Below are 19,135 nucleotides of genomic sequence, written 5' to 3'. Positions count from 1 at the left end.
TATCGAGAGAAAACCTTGAAATCTCTCTGACATATCTTTACGCAGCTCACCCAAGTGGGCACAGTATACCTGAAGATCATATATGGTATTTTTTCTTTCTCTTCCAACTTAGAGAGGCTCGGAAATTGGAAACGGTCACGGCGGCTAATGTTGCACTTAAATAGGGTTAACTTGGACTTGGACAGAAATGTGGAGACAACTGATTTGACTTTGATAGGATTCACATCTTTTCCTTGCAATTGAAGATGGATGTCATTAAACTTTGTGAATAATTCTGACAAACAAGCAGCATCATGCCTCATATTCTTGAGTTGTTTACTGAATGAAGCATTCAAATCTTCATAGAATTTTATCACAGTTTCAAAAATTGCATAAATGCATCTCAAGCAGTCTCCTTTTGAGAGCCATCTGACTTGTATGTGCAAGAGCAAGTAAGTGTTCAAACTGTTCATCATTCTCAACATAAAGCTCCTGAAATAGTCGAGAATTAAAAGCATGGAACTTGATTTTATTTACTGCTATGATAATAAAGTTTTTTTTGCGACAAGATGACACAGAGAATGGTAAATATGTTATGTACAGCTTTTTTCAAGAAAGTAATAACCCCACAGTGGCGTCCTGTCATTGATGATGTCCCATCTGTGCACAAGCAAAAAATATTGGTGACAGAATGTCCTTCTCTTTGAAAAATTGCTCAATAACCTGAAATATTGACTGCCCCTTCTTACCTGTTTCTAGTTCCCTTGCAAATAACAACTCTTGAACCATGTTTTTATCTTTTATGAATTACATATAAGCAAAAAGCAAATATAACTAAGAAGCAAAGATTCATTGTCTGACAAAGTTGACTCATCTAACTGCAGAGCAAATTCTGTTGTGCTATGTGAGTTGAACAATGTGCCTTTCACGTTCTTAGGCATTTCATCTATTCATCTTTGAACAGAGTTGTCACTGAGCATAATCATTTTTATTCAGTCTGGAGACGTATGAAAAACTTCCTTACTGCCAGCAGCATCAGTTCCTCACCAATTGTATGTGGCTTTCCAGATTTAGCAATCAGCAATGAAATATATGAAGCACACAACCCATCATTGTTTTGTTGTGAAATCCTGTCAGACATGTTTTGATGCGTTTCCATTTCTGAAAGTTTTCATGAAGTGACTGAAAATAAGCTAGGTTCTTGTTTGCTTTATCAGAGTGTATTCTCTTCAAATGTTCATGGAGCCTGGACAGTTTGATTGCCTCATTTGAATAAACATTTTCACACAACAGACACATTGACTGCTGTTAGTTGCCTGGTGTTGGTGTGAATTCCTATTTCAGACACTCTACATTATACTGCCTACACTTCTTTTTCATTTGGTCTGCTTCTGCCAGTTTTGTTATGGATTAAAGACCACAGTCAATTGCCTGTTTAAGTCCAACTTCAATAAAGAGGAAAGTTATGACATCGTCATAGCTCAGGCAAAACCTGACTCTGCCTGACAGTATGTAGAGTGGGGCACAGGTATCTTGATTGGGTCATGAGCTAGAGAAATGCAGTCAGGACCATTTGAAAGGACAGATGCTCCATTCACTCCATTGAACGCTATATCCTAAGTCACAGGAACTGTGTCACTGTGTGATTAGAGTATGAGAATCATACCAGCTAACACTGTAGTGAATGGCAATGCTCAGAAATGACACGATTTCTTCAGTCCAGATTTCTCAAGATATTGCCAAACACAGAAGTGTCACATTGCTTTTCAACAACTATAATATGCTTCCGGCGAAGTCTAAGAGAATGGTAGATTAGCAAGAGGTGAGGTGATATATGATCATTGTAATCAATTATGAGGCATTGAGGATCAAATGCTTATAATAAGTGCCTGTAATTCATTTCTTAAATCAACCCGTAATCCCTCAGCTGCCACAACCGCTACAGAGCACCACAGCACCCCCTTTATCTTTATCGCCCCCTTAGAAACTCCCACTGCACCTGGAGGCTGGGAGGAGTACACAAAGTATCACCCACTTTGGGAACCACTGCCCTTGATGCATTGACTGTATCAACTAAAGGAAGCAAGTAACCCGCATTTCCTTATCAGCCTTGACAGGGAAAATGATGATGCCCTCACTTTCTATCGCACATCTGGTCAGGCACAGGAAACTTCTGTAACACCAGCTGTTAAGAGTCTGCATTTAATTCCATTTAAAAAAATAGAATTGGTGTATCACACTTAATAAGATTATTGAATTTCTCCTCATGTAATGGCTTTTCTGGGAGACACCGCCAAAACACTCCAGCTGGCACTATATCAACACAAAAACATTGAGCTAATCCTTATGATCAGCTGACAGTCCTGTATCAGGATCTCACAAAACTGCTCAAACTGGGAACGTGCATGAAGCAAATTAAGATTTCATGTATTTCATTGTTAAGCATAAGTGTGACTTGAATCAGGTGAATTTCAAAAGATTGCACCATTTTCCTCTCCATAGTCAGATTTATGAAATCTTGTCCAAATACCCAAAAGTTGATCTGTAGATAAGCCACTGACTGTTACATGACTAGATTCCCCCTTTTAAACTGTTCTTTGCATCGTTCCATCAGATTGAAGCTCAAATATTGACTGATCTGGGGAGAGCACTATGAGCTGTTGGGAAGCACTGAGATAATGAAAGGTGTGGGGACAATTTGAGATGCTGAACCTAAATAAAACTGAAGTTGTAGCTTCGTTTTACTACAACCCTTCTTCCACAAGCCAGTCACTGTTCTTGCAATAAACTAATGCTAGCTCCATGTTCTGTTATCATCTGGCTTCAGATGACTAATAGAACCACTTTAATAGATTTGCTAGATCAAAATGGTAAGAGCAGGCCTTGTCCTGGAATATAAACTACTGCAGGTGTGGGGAGAGATACAGCATTAATACTTCAGCGTTAAAATGAAAGGTCTTCATCTCCTTCCAGCATTTTCTATTTTTTAAGATTTCTATCATCATGTTTTTGTGATTGTCATTTTTCTACTGAAATTATCATGATTGTTAAACATGCAGCTCGTTATAATCACAGTATATGATTTATTTTTCTTTACAGAGCCTGCTCTTCAACCACAGTATATAATCCATATAAATCCAGAGGAACAAATTAAAGAATGCTCTGATGACACATGTGAAGATCAGATAAAAGAGAGCACAATTTAAGTTGCTTTATTATAGTGCAAAACATCAACTTTGTTATTCTTATTGCACTTATTTCAATGAAAATTTTAGAAAAACTTGAAATATGAAAAAACCAAACCAGTTAAGTGAATGGGAATTAGAAGTACTTCTTTAAATATTCTTTACAAACTGTGAAATATACTGTATATGTGTTTAACAATTTATATCCATGCATTGCACTTATATTTATTGCTATTTGCACATTAAATACAAATAAAAGTGTTTTTTCTGTTTTTTAAAATGTTTTATTTTCATTTCACACTATGTCTAATGTAGGAAATCAACCTGTGTGGATGTGTGAGGATAGTTATGTACTGTATATGTTTGTCTCTGTGTGTTTATTTATTGATTGATTGATTGATGCAGCACGAACAGGCCCTTCCAGCCCTTTCACCAGTGCTGACCAGCAACCCATCCTAACCTGATCACGGGACAATTAACCTACTAACTGGTACATCTTTGGACTGTGGGAGGATTCTGGAGCACCCAGAGGAAACCCACGCACTGGGGACTCTGACAGTGAAATATTGTAAAATGTACTGGAAGTGGGGATCTCACGACATCCACTTCAGGCTTACACCTTTTGAAGAACAGGCAGTACGGCAGTGAATAATAACCCTTCATCAACATCATTAAATGGGAAGTTTGAAAGAAAGAGGTGGCAGTGGAAGAAAGAGAAACAGTAATCAGTCTGAGAAAACAATTCAGGGAAGTGGCATGGGGCAGATGGGGGAAGAGAGGGAGTGAGAACAGATAAAAGGATGTTTACTCTGCTCTGATGAAAGAGAGGGAACATACAGGGAATGTGGTCAAAAGTCAGCAGCACCATTGATGCTTCTTTAACATAAATATTCTGTCAGTCACTTTTCTCTTGGTCAGGAAGTGACTGGCTCAAACTCGACTCCAAAATCATCAGCAAAAAGTCTGGATTAATGTTTCAGTGAGGTGCAAAGGCGATGCTGCAGGATCTTGCAAATAGAAAAAGTTAAACTTTCCAGCTAAGTGACTGTAAATTTCATCAGAGATCTTTTAAAATCAGGGGTTCATCTTGAAATCCTGTGCAAAGTTCAGTGCAGAAAATGTCCAATGCGTTAGTACTTTTGTGAAGCTGAGGTACCAACACTGCTTATCGCTGATGTTAAACAGATAAGCTTCACTCTGTTATATTATATATTACATAATATATATACCTGTGATATAATAGCAGTCATTACATGTCAAGAACTATCTGATGGCTCGTAAAATATTTTGGGACAACATGGAGGGATTATATGAATGTGAATCACACCCCGCCGTACCATACTTATGTAGCGCACTCCCCAACCCCCCGGCCAGCCTCAGGGTCGCTCGGCTCACTGTCGTCTAGGGAAACATCCCTCGGCCCCGCCAAACTGGGTAATAGTTTGTTGGATGCTGTGTGATGTACCCCACCCCGCCCAAATAACAGACAATACACCAGATACGATTAAATGATTTACAGTTTATAGATATTACTGGAACTATATAATTAACAGAGAATAAAATATAAAAGGAAAATAAAAGGCGCCACACTTATGAAAGTTCAATCTCTTCGTGCACAAACACTTGGAGCTCAGGACCCTCATTCTTCACTCTGCAATCCTCAGACCATCTCAACCTGCTGCCTGGGACAAACAAAAGTGGTCGACCAGACGCTCCACACAAGTCCGTCTCCGTCTCCTCTCCTCGCCGCACACCCTGGACCTCAGAATCCGGCACAGGGTCCGATCCCGTTAGCGGAGTCACAGCACCTTGTCCACCCTCTGCATCTCTCTCCTGCCTTCTGCCAAAAATCCGCGCAACACAATATCTTACAGACACACAGTAAGAATAACAACTATCCCAATTGGTTTGTAACACCTTCTTATCAATAACATAATCCAAACAAACCGCCAGTGGGAGGACTTTCTCAGCAGTTAACATAACATAGAAGCCAGTTCAATTATAACATAACAAAGAAGCCATTTTAATTAGACTACGCAGTAACATAAAAGAAGAAACCCCTTACACTTATATGAAAGGGAATCACTCCCCTCCATTCCATATTTATATGAATGGGAATCACTTCCCTCCCCTCCATTCTATATTTATATGAATGGGAATCACACCCCTCCATTCCATATTTATATGTATGGGAGTCAGTCCCTTCCATTGCATATTTATATGAATGGGAATCAGTGCACTCCCCTCGATTCCATATTTAAATGAATGGGAAATAACCCCCCTCCATCCCATATTTATATGAATGGGAATCATTACCCTCCGTTCCATCTTTATATGAATGCGAATCACTACCCTCCAATCCATATTTATATGAATGAGCAACACACATAAAAGTTGCTGGTGAACGCAGCAGGCCAGGCAGCATCTCTAGGAAGAGGTGCAGTCGACGTTTCAGGCCGAGACCCTTCGTCAGGAAGACTCTTTCTAGAGATGCTGCTTGGCCTGCTGCGTTCACCAGCAACTTTTATGTGTGTTGCTTGAATTTCCAGCATCTGCAGAATTCCTACGCAAACAACAGGAATTCTGCAGATGCTGGAAATTCAAGCAACACACATCAAAGTTGCTGGTGAACGCAGCAGGCCAGGCAGCATCTCTAGGAAGAGGTGCAGTCGACATTTCAGGCCGAGACCCTTCGTCAGGACTAACTGAAGGAAGAGTGAGTAAGGGATTTGAAAGTTGGAGGGGGAGGGGGAGATCCAAAATGATAGGAGAAGACAGGAGGGGGAGGGATGGAGCCAAGAGCTGGACAGGTGATAGGCAAAAGGGATATGAGAGGATCATGGGACAGGAGGTCCGGGGAGAAAGACATGGGGGGGGGGACCCAGAGGATGGGCAAGAGGTATATTCAGAGGGACAGAGGGAGAAAAAGGAGAGTGAGAGAAAGAATGTGTGCATAAAAATAAATAACAGATGGGGTACGAGGGGGAGGTGGGGCCTAGCGGAAGTTAGAGAAGTCGATGTTCATGCCATCAGGTTGGAGGCTACCCAGACGGAATATAAGGTGTTGTTCCTCCAACCTGAGTGTGGCTTCATCTTTACAGTAGAGGAGGCCGTGGATAGACATATCAGAATGGGAATGGGATGTGGAATTAAAATGTGTGGCCACTGGGAGATCCTGCTTTCTCTGGCGGAAAGAGCGCAGGTGTTCAGCAAAGCGGTCTCCCAGTCTGCGTCGGGTCTCGCCAATATATAAAAGGCCACATCGGGAGCACCGGACGCAGTATATCACCCCAGTCGACTCACAGGTGAAGTTTTGCCTCACCTGGAAGGACTGTTTGGGGCCCTGAATGGTGGTAAGGGAGGAAGTGTAAGGGCATGTGTAGCACTTGTTCCGCTTACAAGGATAAGTGCCAGGAGGGAGATCAGTGGGGAGGAATGGGGGGGACGAATGGACAAGGGAGTTGTGTAGGGAGCGATCCCTGCGGAATGCAGAGAGAGTGGGGGAGGGAAAGATGTGCTTAGTGGTGGGATCCCGTTGGAGGTGGCGGAAGTTACGGAGAATAATATGTTGGACCCGGAGGCTGGTGGGGTGGTAGGTGAGGACCAGGGGAACCCTATTCCTAGTGGGGTGGCGGGAGGATGGAGTGAGAGCAGATGTACGTGAAATGGGGGAGATGCGTTTAAGAGCAGAGTTGATAGTGGAGGAAGGGAAGCCCCTTTCTTTAAAAAATGAAGACATCTCCCTCGTCCTAGAATGAAAAGCCTCATCCTGAGAGCAGATGTGGCAGAGACGGAGCAATTGCGAGAAGGGGATGGCGTTTTTGCAAGAGACAGGGTGAGAAGAGGAATAGTCCAGATAGCTGTGAGAGTCAGTAGGCTTATAGTAGACATCAGTGGATAAGCTGTCTCCAGAGACAGAGACAGAAAGATCTAGAAAGGGGAGGCAGGTGTCGGAAATGGACCATGTAAACTTGAGGGCAGGGTGAAAGTTGGAGGCAAAGTAAATAAAGTCAACGAGTTCTGCATGCGTGCAGGAAGCAGCGCCAATGCAGTCGTCGATGTAGCGAAGGAAAAGTGGGGGACAGATACCAGAATAGGCACGGAACATAGATTGTTCCACAAACCCAACAAAAAGGCAGGCATAGCTAGGACCCATACGGGTGCCCATAGCTACACCTTTAGTTTGGAGGAAGTGGGAGGAGCCAAAGGAGAAATTATTAAGAGTAAGGACTAATTCCGCTAGACGGAGCAAAGTGGTGGTAGAGGGGAACTGATCAGGTCTGGAATCCAAAAAGAAGCGTAGAGCTGCTGTTGTGACTCCCGTCTCCCCTTCCCCCAACAATACTCTGCAACCCCGTCTCCTTCAGATCCCATCGTCAGCTCCTGGGTCCTCAGAGGCTCCATCTTCCTCTCACCCCAACCCTCCCCTCTCCATTGACACCCCCAGCCTCCCCCCTTCCCCCCTCTGATCCCAGCTCTCAAGATTCCAGCCTTGAACTCCAGGCCGGGTCTTTATGTGCTGCTGTTGTGACTCCCGTCTCCCCTTCCCCCACCGCCACTCCGCAGCCCCGTCTTCCTCAGATCCCACTGTCAACTCCTGGGCCCTCGGAGGCTCCATCTTCCTCTCACCCCAACCCTCCCCTCTCCACTGACACCCCCAGCCTCCCCCCTCCCCCCTCTGATCCCAGCTCTCATCCGTGCTGGGTCTTTACCATCCCATCCGACCTTCAACTCTGTGAGGCAGAACGCTCTGTTCTCAGTAAGGGCCTCACCTTTGTCCCCCTTCGCCCACACCTCAGCGAGTTCCGTGTTCGCCATGATGCGGAACTTTTCTTCCGCCGTCTCTGTCTCCGAACCTACTTCTTCGGCAAGGACTCTTCCACCCCCACCGATGACCCCTTCTCCCGTCTTCAACCCTCCTCTTCTTCATGGACACCCTGCTCTGGTCTTCTGCCTGCTCTGGATCTCTTTATCGCTAATTGCCGACGGGACATCAACCGTCTCAACTTCACCGCACCTTGTCCCCATTCCAACCTCACTCCTTCAGAACGCTCTGCTCTCCACTCCCTCCGCACTAATCCTAACATTATTAAACCCGCCGATAAGGGGGGTGCTGTTATAGTCTGGCGTACTGACCTCTACCTTGCCGAGGCACAGCGACAACTCGCGGATACCTCCTCTTATTTACCCCTCGATCGTGACCCCACTAAGGAGCACCAGGCCATTGTCTCCCACACCATCACCGACTTTATCCGCTCTGGGGATCTCCCATCCACTGCTACCAACCTTATAGTTCCCACACCCTGCACTTCCAGTTTCTACCTCCTACCCAAAATCCACAAACCTGCCTGTCCTGGCCGACCTATTGTCTCAGCTTGCTTCTGCCCTACCGAACTCATTTCTGCATACCTCGACACGGTTTTATCACCCCTTGTTCAATCCCTTCTGACCTATGTTCGTGACACTTCTCACGCTCTTAAACTTTTCGATGATTTTAAGTTCCCTGGCCTTCACCGCTTTATTTTCACCATGGATGTCCAGTCCTTATATACTTCCATCCCCCATCAGGAAGGTCTCAAAGCTCTACGCTTCTTTTTGGATTCCAGACCTAATCAGTTCTCCTCTACCACCACTCTGCTCCGTCTAGTGGAATTAGTCCTTACTCTTAATAATTTCTCCTTTGGCTCCTCCCACTTCCTCCAAACTAAAGGTGTAGCTATGGGCACCCGTATGGGTCCTAGCTATGCCTGCCTTTTTGTTGGGTTTGTGGAACAATCTATGTTCCGTGCCTATTCTGGTATCTGCCCCCCACTTTTCCTTCGCTACATCGACGACTGCATTGGCGCTGCTTCCTGCACGCATGCAGAACTCGTTGACTTTATTAACTTTGCCTCCAACTTTCACCCTGCCCTCAAGTTTACCTGGTCCATTTCCGACACTTCCCTCCCCTTTCTAGATCTTTCTGTCTCTGTCTCTGGAGACAGCTTATCCACTGATGTCTACTATAAGCCTACTGACTCTCACAGCTATCTGGACTATTCCTCTTCTCACCCTGTCTCTTGCAAAAATGCCATCCCCTTCTCGCAATTGCTCCGTCTCCGCCGAATCTGCTCTCAGGATGAGGCTTTTCATTCCAGGGCGAGGGAGATGTCCTTTTTTAAAGAAAGGGGCTTCCCTTCCTCCACTATCAACTCTGCTCTTAAACGCATCTCCCCCATTTCACGTACATCTGCTCTCACTCCATCCTCCCGCCACCCCACTAGGAATAGGGTTCCCCTGGTCCTCACCTACCACCCCACCAGCCTCCGGGTCCAACATATTATTCTCCGTAACTTCCGCCACCTCCAACGGGATCCCACCACTAAGCACATCTTTCCCTCCCCCCCTCTCTCTGCATTCCGCAGGGATCGCTCCCTACACAACTCCCTTGTCCATTCGTCCCCCCCATCCCTCCCCACTGATCTCCCTCCTGGCACTTATCCGTGTAAGCAGAACAAGTGCTACACATGCCCTTACACTTCCTCCCTTACCACCATTCAGGGCCCCAAACAGTCCTTCCAGGTGAGGCAACACTTCACCTGTGAGTCGACTGGGGTGATATACTGTGTCCGGTGCTCCCGATGTGGCCTTTTATATATTGGCGAGACCCGGCGCAGACTGGGAGACCGCTTTGCTGAACATCTACGCTCTGTCCACCAGAGAAAGCAGGATCTCCCAGTGGCCACACATTTTAATTCCACATCCCATTCCCATTCTGACATGTCTATCCACGGCCTCCTCTACTGTAAAGATGAAGCCACACTCAGGTTGGAGGAACAACACCTTATATTCCGTCTGGGTAGCCTCCAACCTGATGGCATGAACATCGACTTCTACAACTTCCGCTAGGCCCCACCTCCCCCTCGTACCCCATCTGTTACTTATTTTTATGCACACATTCTTTCTTTCACTCTCCTTTTTCTCCTTCTGTCCCTCTGAATATACCTCTTGCCCATCCTCTGGGTCCCCCCCCCCATGTCTTTCTTCCCGGACCTCCTGTCCCATGATCCTCTCATATCCCTTTTGCCAATCACCTGTCCAGCTCTTGGCTCCATCCCTCCCCCTCCTGTCTTCTCCTATCATTTTGGATCTCCCCCTCCCCCTCCAACTTTCAAATCCCTTACTCACTCTTCCTTCAGTTAGTCCTGACGAAGGGTCTCGGCCTGAAACGTCGACTGCACCTCTTCCTACGGATGCTGCCTGGCCTGCTGCGTTCACCAGCAACTTTGATGTGTGTTGTCTGCAGAATTCCTGTTGTTTTATATGAATGAGAATCACTCCCCTCCGGTCCATATTTATATGACTGGGAATCAGCCCCTCGTTCCATATTTATATGAATAAGAATCAGTCCACTCCCCTCCATTCCATATTTATATGCATGGGAAACACTCCCCCCCCCATTCCATATTTACATGAATGGGAATTACTCCCCTCCACTCCATATTTATATGAATGGGAATCATTCCCATCCATTCCATATTTATATGAATGGGAATCACTTCCTTCCCCTCCATTCTATATTTATATGAATGGGAATCACACCCCTCCATTCCATATTTATATGTATGGGAATCAGCCCCCTCCATTCTATATTTATATGAATGGTAATCAGTCCAATCCCCTCGATTCCATATTTATATAAATGGGAATCACATCCCTCCATTCCATATTTCTATGAAAGGGAATCACACGCCGCCACTCTATATTTATATTAATAAGAATCAGTCCAGTGCCCTCCATTCCATATTTATATGAATGGGATTCACTCCCGTCCATCCGACATTTAAATGAATGGGAATCACTCCACTCCGTTCCAAATTAATATGAACATTAACAACTCCCCTCCATTCCATATTTATATGAATCGGAATCACTCCCCTCTGTGCCATATTTATATGAATGGGAATCACTCCCCTCTGTTACATAATTATATGAATGGGAATAACTCCCATCCATTCCATATTTATATGAACAAGAATCACTCCACTCCATTCCATATTTATATGAATGGGAATCACATCCCTCCATTCCATATTTCTATGAAAGGGAATCACACACCGCCACTCTATATTTATATTAATAAGAATCAGTCCAGTGCCCTCCATTCCATATTTATATGAATCGGAATCACTCCCCTCTGTGCCATATTTATATGAATGGGAATCACTCCCCTCTGTTACATAATTATATGAATGGGAATAACTCCCATCCATTCCATATTTATATGAACAAGAATCACTCCACTCCATTCCATATTTATATGGATAGGAATCACTCCCCTCCATCCCATATTTATATGAATAGGAATCAGTCAACTCCTCTCCATTCCATATTTATATGAATAGGAATCAGTCGACTCCTCTCCATTCCATATTTATATGAATGGGAATCACTCTCCTCCATTCCATATTGATATGAATGGGAATCACTCCCCTCCGTTCCGTATTTATAAGAATGAGAATCACTCCTCTCCATTCCATATTTATATGAATGGGAATCACTTCCCTACCCTCCATTCTATATTTATATGAATCGGAATCACTCCCCTATATTCCATATTTATATGAATGCGAATCACTCCCCTCCATTCCATTTTTGTATGAAAGATAATCACACCCCGCCATTCCATGTTTATATGAATGGGAATCAGTCCACTCCCCTCGATTCCATATTTATATGAATGCGAATCACGCCCCTCCACTCCTTTTTCTATGAAAAGGAATCATACCCCGCCGTTCCATATTTATATGAATGGGAATCAGTCAACTCCCCACCATTCCACATTTATATGAATGGGAATCACTCCCCTCCATTCCATATTTATCTCCATGGGAAACACACCCCTCCATTCCATATTGATATGAAAGGAAATCACTCCCCTCCATTCCATATTTATATGAATGAGAATCACTCCCCTCCATTCCATATTTCTATGAATGAGAATCACTCCCCTCCATTCCATAATTATATGAAAGTGAATCATTCCCATCCATTCTATATTTATATGAATGGGAATCACTTCCCTCCCCTCCATTCTATAATTATATGAATGGGAATCGCACCCCTCTGTTCCATATTTATATGTATGGGAATCAGTCCCCTCCATTCCATATTTATAAGAATGCGAATCAGTCCACTCTCCTCCATTCCATATTTTTATGGATGGGAAACACACCCCTCCATTCCATATTGATATCAATGCGATTCACTCCCCTCCTTCAGACAATTATATGAATGAGAATCACACCCCTCCATTCCATATTTCTATGAATGAGAATCAATCCCCTCCATTCCATGGAGCCTTGCTGTCAGTGTTCGGAGTAGTCTTTGTGGCATGGATTTGGCTCTTTCCCAGGCAAGCTGAGTGGCTGCCAGCCACTCTGAGCTAGGTAGGGATCCTGCTGTTTCTGTAGCCAGCTGAGGTTGCTGGCCGAACTGAGACTCGGAGCTACCCCAAAGCAGAGATGGAACTGTCTGTCATTCTTCGGTGTTTGTCTCTTCTTGTCTTTGCCTCCATGGGGTAAGTCAGGCCGTTCTGCGATTTCCCGACAGATGGACCTGTCTCAACTGGTGTGGAGATAAAGATGAGTCCCGACTTTCCGAAGGATAAGTCCCGGCTCTATGTTGATGTACAGTTCCCAGTCTGTCTCCGAGCTCCAGCCTCCGAGTTATCAGCCTCCGCATTCCAAGCCTCAAGACCCCAGCCCGCAGTCTCCAGCCTCAAGACCCCAGCCTGCAGCTTCAAGACCCAAGACCCCAGCCTGTCTCCAAGCTCAAGCCTCAAGACCAAGACCTCAGCCTCAAGCCTCAAGACTCTAGAGCCCAGCCACGTCCTGTCCTGTAGTCATGTCATGTCCTTGCCTGACTCTGGGGCCCGAGCCCGAAGCAAGGCCCAGGTTCTGGGTCCTTGTCCAGTCTCTGGTTCGGAGCCCAAGCCCAGGCTCCTAGTCCATAGTTCCTTGTCCGGGTTCCCTGTCTTGTCCATGTCCTAGCCCAAGTCTGCACTCTTGTCCCTGCTCCTTGTCTGTATCCTGTCACGACTCTACTCTAGTCAAGTCCTGCTCCTAGTACTTCAGTGTCTGTGCCTTGCATTTGGGTCCGTTCCCAACGCCCCCATTGTGATAATTTATATGAATTGAAATCACTCCCCTCGATTCCATATTTTTATGAATGGGAATCATTCCCCTCCATTCCATATTTACACGAATCGGAATCATTCCCCTCCATTCAAAGTTTACATGAATGGAAATCATTCCCCTTCATTCCATATTTATATGAATGGGAATCATTTCCCTACATTCCATATTTATATAAATGAGAATCACTCCCCTACTCTCCATTCCATATTTAGATGGATGAGTTAAAAATACACTTGGACTAAGATGTTGACTGTCCTGCGCTATCACCAGTGGGATCATCAGTTGATCTGCCACCTGTCTTCAGAAGTTTCACTCTCCATTCCATATTTAGATGGATGATAAAAAATCAGAGGGGTATGGGGAAGAGAAAGTTTAGAATGATTTTGGAGTAGATTAAATGGTTAGCGCAGAACAAAACTGTAGTACTCTCCTATCCTTCAAAATAGTTTCCTGTAACTTTCTTACCACTAACTGGGCTGAAATTATCTCAGTGACCCCTGCTGAACTTCTTAAATTGTGGCTGGGATGTGGACCACAGATTACAACAGGAAATAGAAAATGTGTGTCAAACAGGCAATGTTATGTTAGTCCTGGGAGATTTTAATATGCAGGCCAATTGGGAAAATCAGATTGGTCATGGATCTCAAGAGAATGAGTTTGTTGAACGTCTAAGAGATGGCTTTTTAGAGCAGTTTGTCATTGAGCCTACGAGAGGATCAGCTATACTGAATTGGGTGTTATGTAATGAACTGGAGGCGATTAGGGAGCTGAAGGTAAAAGAACTCTTTTGAACTGGTGATCACAATATGATTGTGTTCAACTTGAAATTTGATAGGGAGAAAGTAAAGTCTGATGTAGCAGTGTTTCAGTGAAGTAAAGGAAATTACGGTGGTATGAGAGAGGAGTTGGTCAAAGTAAATTGGAAGGAGCTGCTGGCAGGGGTGTCAGCATAGCAGCAATGGCGTGTGTTTCTGGGAAAAAATGAGGAAGGTGCAGGACACCCCAAAAATGAAGAAATACTCAAATGGTGAAACAGTACAACAATGGCTGACAAGGGAATTCAAAGCCATTGTAAAAGCAAAAGAAAGGGCATACAACAAAGCAAAAATTAGTGCAGTGTAGTCCTTCACTACAGGAAGGATGTGGAAGCCATAGAAAGGGTGCAGAGGAGATTTACAAGGATGTTGCCTGGATTGGGGAGCATGTCTTATGAGAATAGGTTAGTGAACTCGGCCTTTTCTCCTTGGAGCGACGGAGGATGAGGGGTGACCTGATAGAGGTGTACAAGATGATGAGAGGCATTGATCGTGTGGATAGTCAGAGGCTTTTTCCCAGGGCTGAAATGGTTGCCACAAGAGGGCGCAGGTTTAAGGTGCTTGGAAGTAGGTACAGAGGAGATGTCAGGAGTAAGTTTTTTACACAGAGTGGTGAGTGCGTGGAATGGGCTGCCAGCAACTGTGGTGGAGGCAGATACAATAGGGTCTTTTAAGAAACTTTTGGATAGGTACATGGAGCTTAGAAAAATAGAGGGCTATAGGGAAGTCTTGTAATTTCTAAGGTAGGGACATATTCAGCATAACTTTGTGGGCCGAAGGGCCTGTATTGTGTTGTAGGTTTTCTATGTTTCTATGTTTCTAAAAATTAGTGGGAAGATTGATGATTCGGAAGTCTTTAAAAACCTACAGAGAGCAACTAAAAAGGTCATTAGAAGGGAAAAGATGAAATATGAAGGCAAGCTAGCAAATAATATCAAAATGGGTAGTAGAAGTTCTTTCAAGTATGTTAAAAATAAAAGAGAAATGAGAGTGGATATAGGACCACTAGAAAATGAGGCAGGAGAAATAATAACGGGGGACAAGGTGATGGCAGATGAACTAAATGAGTATTTTGCATCAGTCTTCACTGTAGAGGACACTAGCTGTATGCCTAATGTTGTAGTGTGTGAAGGAAGAGAAGTGGGTGCAGTTACTACTACAAGAGAGAAGGTGCTCAAAAAGCTGAAAGACCTAAAGGTGCATAAGTCACCTGGACCAGATGAACTGTATACTGGGTTCTGAAACAGGTAGCAGTAGAGATTGTGGTGGCATTAGAAATAATCTTTCAAAAATCATTGGACACTGGCACAGTGCCGGAGGATTGGAAAATTGCAAATATCACTCCACTCTTTAAGAAAGGAGGAAGGTAGCAGAAAGGAAATTATAAACCAGTTAGCCTGACCTCAGTGGTTGGAAAGATGTTAGAGTTAATTGTTAAGGATGAGATGAGGATGGAGTACTTGGTGACACAGAACAAGATAGTATGAAGTCAGCATGGTTTCCTTCAGGGAAAGTCCTGCCTGACGAACCTGTTGGAATTCTTTGAGGAGATTACAAGTAGGATAAATAAAGGGGATGCAGTGGAAGTTGTATATTTGGACTTACAGAAGGCTTTTGACAAGGTGCCACACATGAGGCTGCTTACCAAGTTAAGAGCCCATGGTATTACAGGAAGGTTACTAACATAGTTAGAACATTGGCTGATTGGTAAGAGGCAGCGAGTGCGAATAAAAGGATCCTTTTCTGATTGGCTGCCAGTGAGTAGTGGTGTTCCCCAGGGGTCAGTGTTGGGACTGCTTCTTTTTATGCTGTGTATCAATGATTTAGGTGATGGAATAGATGGCTTTGTTGCCAAGTCTGCAGATGATACGAAGATTGATGGAGGGGCAGGTAGTGTTGAGGAAACAGGTAGGCTGCAAAAGGACTTAGACAGATTAGGAGAATGAGGAAGAAAGTGACAAATGAAATATAATGTTGGAAAATGCATGGTAATGCACTTTGGTAGTAGAAATAAAAGGCTATGGGGAGAAGGCCGGGAACTGGGGTTGAGGAGGAGAATAAAAAAGGATCAGTCATGATTGAATGGTGGAGCAGACTCGATGGGCCAGATGGCTTAATTCTGATCCTGCGTCTTATGGTCTAACTAAAGATAACACACTTGCTGCCCTCCAATCACCTGGGACCTCTTCTGATGCCAGAGAAGTCTTGAAAACTTCTGTCAAACCTTCAGATCTACTGCGTTTTCTTCCTTAGCACCCAAAGATACATCGGCCCTGGGGATTTATCTAATTTTAAGCCTGCATCAAATACCCCTTTCGTTGTCGATCCAATTTGTTCCAGAATTCCTCTAACTACCTCTCTGAATTATTACAGCTATTATAGCTACAGAAAGGGTGAGTAATGTAGCAGGATCCTCTTTTGAGTCAATATGGGTGGAAGTCAGGAACAGGAAGGGAGCAGTTACTCTATTGGGAGTATTCTATAGGCCCCCTGGTAGCAGCAGAGATACAGAGGAGCAGATTGGGAAGCAGATTTTGGAAAGGTGCAAAAATAACAGAGTTGTTATCATGGGTGACTTTAACTTTCCGAATATTGATTGGCACCTGATTAGTTCCAAGGGTTTAGATGGGGCAGAGTTTGTTAAGTATGTCCAGGACGGATTCCTGTCACAGTATGTGGACAGGCCGACTGGGGGAATGCCATACTAGATCTACTACTAGGTAATGAACTGGGTCAGGTCACAGATCTCTCAGTGGGAGAGCATCTGGGGGACAGTGACCACCGCTCCCTGGCCTTTGACATTATCATGGAAAAGGATAGAATCAGAGAGGACAGGAAAATTTTTAATTGGGGAAGGGCAAATTATGAGGCTATAAGGCTAGAACTTGTGGGTGTGAATTGGGATGGTGTCTTTGCAGGGAAATGTACTACGGACATGTGGTCGATGTTTAGAGATCTCTTGCAGGATGTTAGGGATAAATTTGTCCCGCTGAGGAAGATAAAGAACGGTAGGGTGAAGGAACCATGGGTGACAAGTGAGGTGGAAAATCTAGTCAGGTGGAAGAAGGCAGCATACATGAGGTTTAGGAAGCAAAGATCAGATGGGTCTATTGAGGAATATAGGGAAGCAAGAAAGGAGCTTAAGAAGGGGCTGAGAAGAGCAAGAAGGGGGCGTGAGAAGGCCTTGGCAAGTAGGGTAAAGGAAAACCCCAAGGCATTCTTCAATTATGTGAAGAAAAAATGATGACGGGGTGAAGATAGGACCGATTAGAGATAAAGGTGGGAAGATGTGCCTGGAGGCTGTGGAAGTGAGCGAGGTCCTCAATGAATACTTCTCTTCAGTATTCACCAATGAGAGGGAACTCGATGATGGTGAGGACAATATGAGTGAGGTTGATGTTCTGGAGCATGTTGATATTAAGGGACAGGAGGTGTTGGAGTTGTTAAAATACATTAGGATGGATAAGTCCCCAGGGCCTGGCGGAATATTCCCCAGGCTGCTCCACGAGGCGAGGGAAGAGATTGCTGAGCCTCTGGCAAGGATCTTTATGTCCTCATTGTCCACAGGAATGGTACCAGAGATTTGGAGGGAGGCGAATGTTGTCCCCTTGTTCAAATAAGGTAGTAGGGATAGTCTGGGTAATTATAGACCAGTGATCCTTACATCAGTGGTGGGAAAGCTGTTGGAAAAGATACTTAGAGATAGGATCTATGGACATTTAGAGAATCATGGTCTTATCAGGGACAGTCAGCATGGCTTTGTGAAGGGCAGATCATGTCTAACAAGCCTGATAGAGTTCTTTGAGGAGGTGACCAGGCATAAAGATGAGGGTAGTGCAATGGATGTGATCTATATGGATTTTAGTAAGGCCTTTGACAAGGTTCCACACAGTAGGCTTATTCAGAAAGTCAGAAGGCATGGGATCCAGGGAAGTTTGGCCAGGTGGATTCAGAATTGGCTTGTCTGCAGAAGGCAGAGGGTCATGGTGGAGGGAGTACATTCAGATTGGAGGGTTGTGACTAGTGGTGTCCCACAAGGATCTGTTCTGGGACCTCTATTTTTCGTGATTTTTGTTAACGACCTGGATGTGGAGGTAGAAGAGTGGGTTGGCAAGTTTGCAGACGACACAAAGGTTGGTGGTGTTGTAGATAGTGTAGAGGATTGTCGAAGATTGCAGTGAGACATTGATAGGATGCAGAAGTGGGCTGAGAAGTAGCAGGTGGAGTTCAACCTGGAGAAGTGTGAGGTGGTACACTTTGGAAGGACAAACTCCAAGGCAGAGTACAAAGTAAATGGCAGGATACTTGGTAGTGTGGAGGAGCAGAGGGATCTGGGGGTACATGTCCACAGATCCCTGAAAGTTGCCTCACAGGTGGATAGGGTAGTTAGGAAAGCTTATGGGGTGTTAGCTTTCATAAATCAAGGGATAGAGTTTAAGAGTCGTGATGTAATGATGCAGCTGTATAAAACTCTGGTTAGGCCACACTTGGAGTACTGTGTCCAGTTCTGGTCACCTCACTATAGGAAGGATGTGGAAGCATTGGAAAGGGTACAGAGGAGATTTACCAGGATGCTGCCTGGTTTAGAGAGTATGCATTATGATCAGAGATTAAGGGAGCTAGGGCTTTACTCTTTGCAGAGAAGGAGGATGAGAGGAGACATGATAGAGGTGTACAAGATATTAAGAGGAATAGATAGAGTGGATAGCCAGCGCCTCTTCCCCAGGGCACCACTGCTCAATAAAAGAGGACATAGCTTTAAGGTAGGGTGTGGGAAGTTCAAGGGGGATATTAGAGGAAGGTTTTTTACTCAGAGAGTGGTTGGTGCGAGGAATGCACTGCCTGAGTCAGTGGTGGAGGCAGATACACTAGTGAAGTTTAAGAGACTACTGGACAGGTATATGGAGGAATTTAAGGTGGGGGATTATATAGGAGGCAGTGTTTGAGGGTTGGCACAACATTGTGGGCTGAAGGGCCT

General features: G+C 44.5%; 1 protein-coding gene across 4 annotated transcripts in view; it reads left to right on the top strand.

The window, feature by feature from the left end:
* The window catches only part of LOC140185145 (cytotoxic and regulatory T-cell molecule-like), a 33,010-nt gene extending 29,660 nt beyond the window's left edge, over nt 1-3,350 (top strand). For 3 of the 4 annotated variants that reach the window (XM_072238523.1, XM_072238522.1, XM_072238521.1), the window contains one exon: nt 3,079-3,350. In XM_072238523.1, coding sequence (XP_072094624.1) covers nt 3,079-3,185 — 107 coding nt within the window. In that variant the 3' untranslated portion in view covers nt 3,186-3,350. The other variant, XM_072238524.1, reaches the window with a different exon arrangement.
* Nucleotides 3,351-19,135: the final 15,785 nt, after the last annotated feature.

Source organism: Mobula birostris, chromosome 20 (assembly GCF_030028105.1).
Source record: "Mobula birostris isolate sMobBir1 chromosome 20, sMobBir1.hap1, whole genome shotgun sequence".
NCBI classification, from domain to species: domain Eukaryota; kingdom Metazoa; phylum Chordata; class Chondrichthyes; order Myliobatiformes; family Myliobatidae; genus Mobula; species Mobula birostris.
Note: the sequence above shows the minus strand (reverse complement) of the source record. Positions and strands in the feature narration are given on the sequence as shown.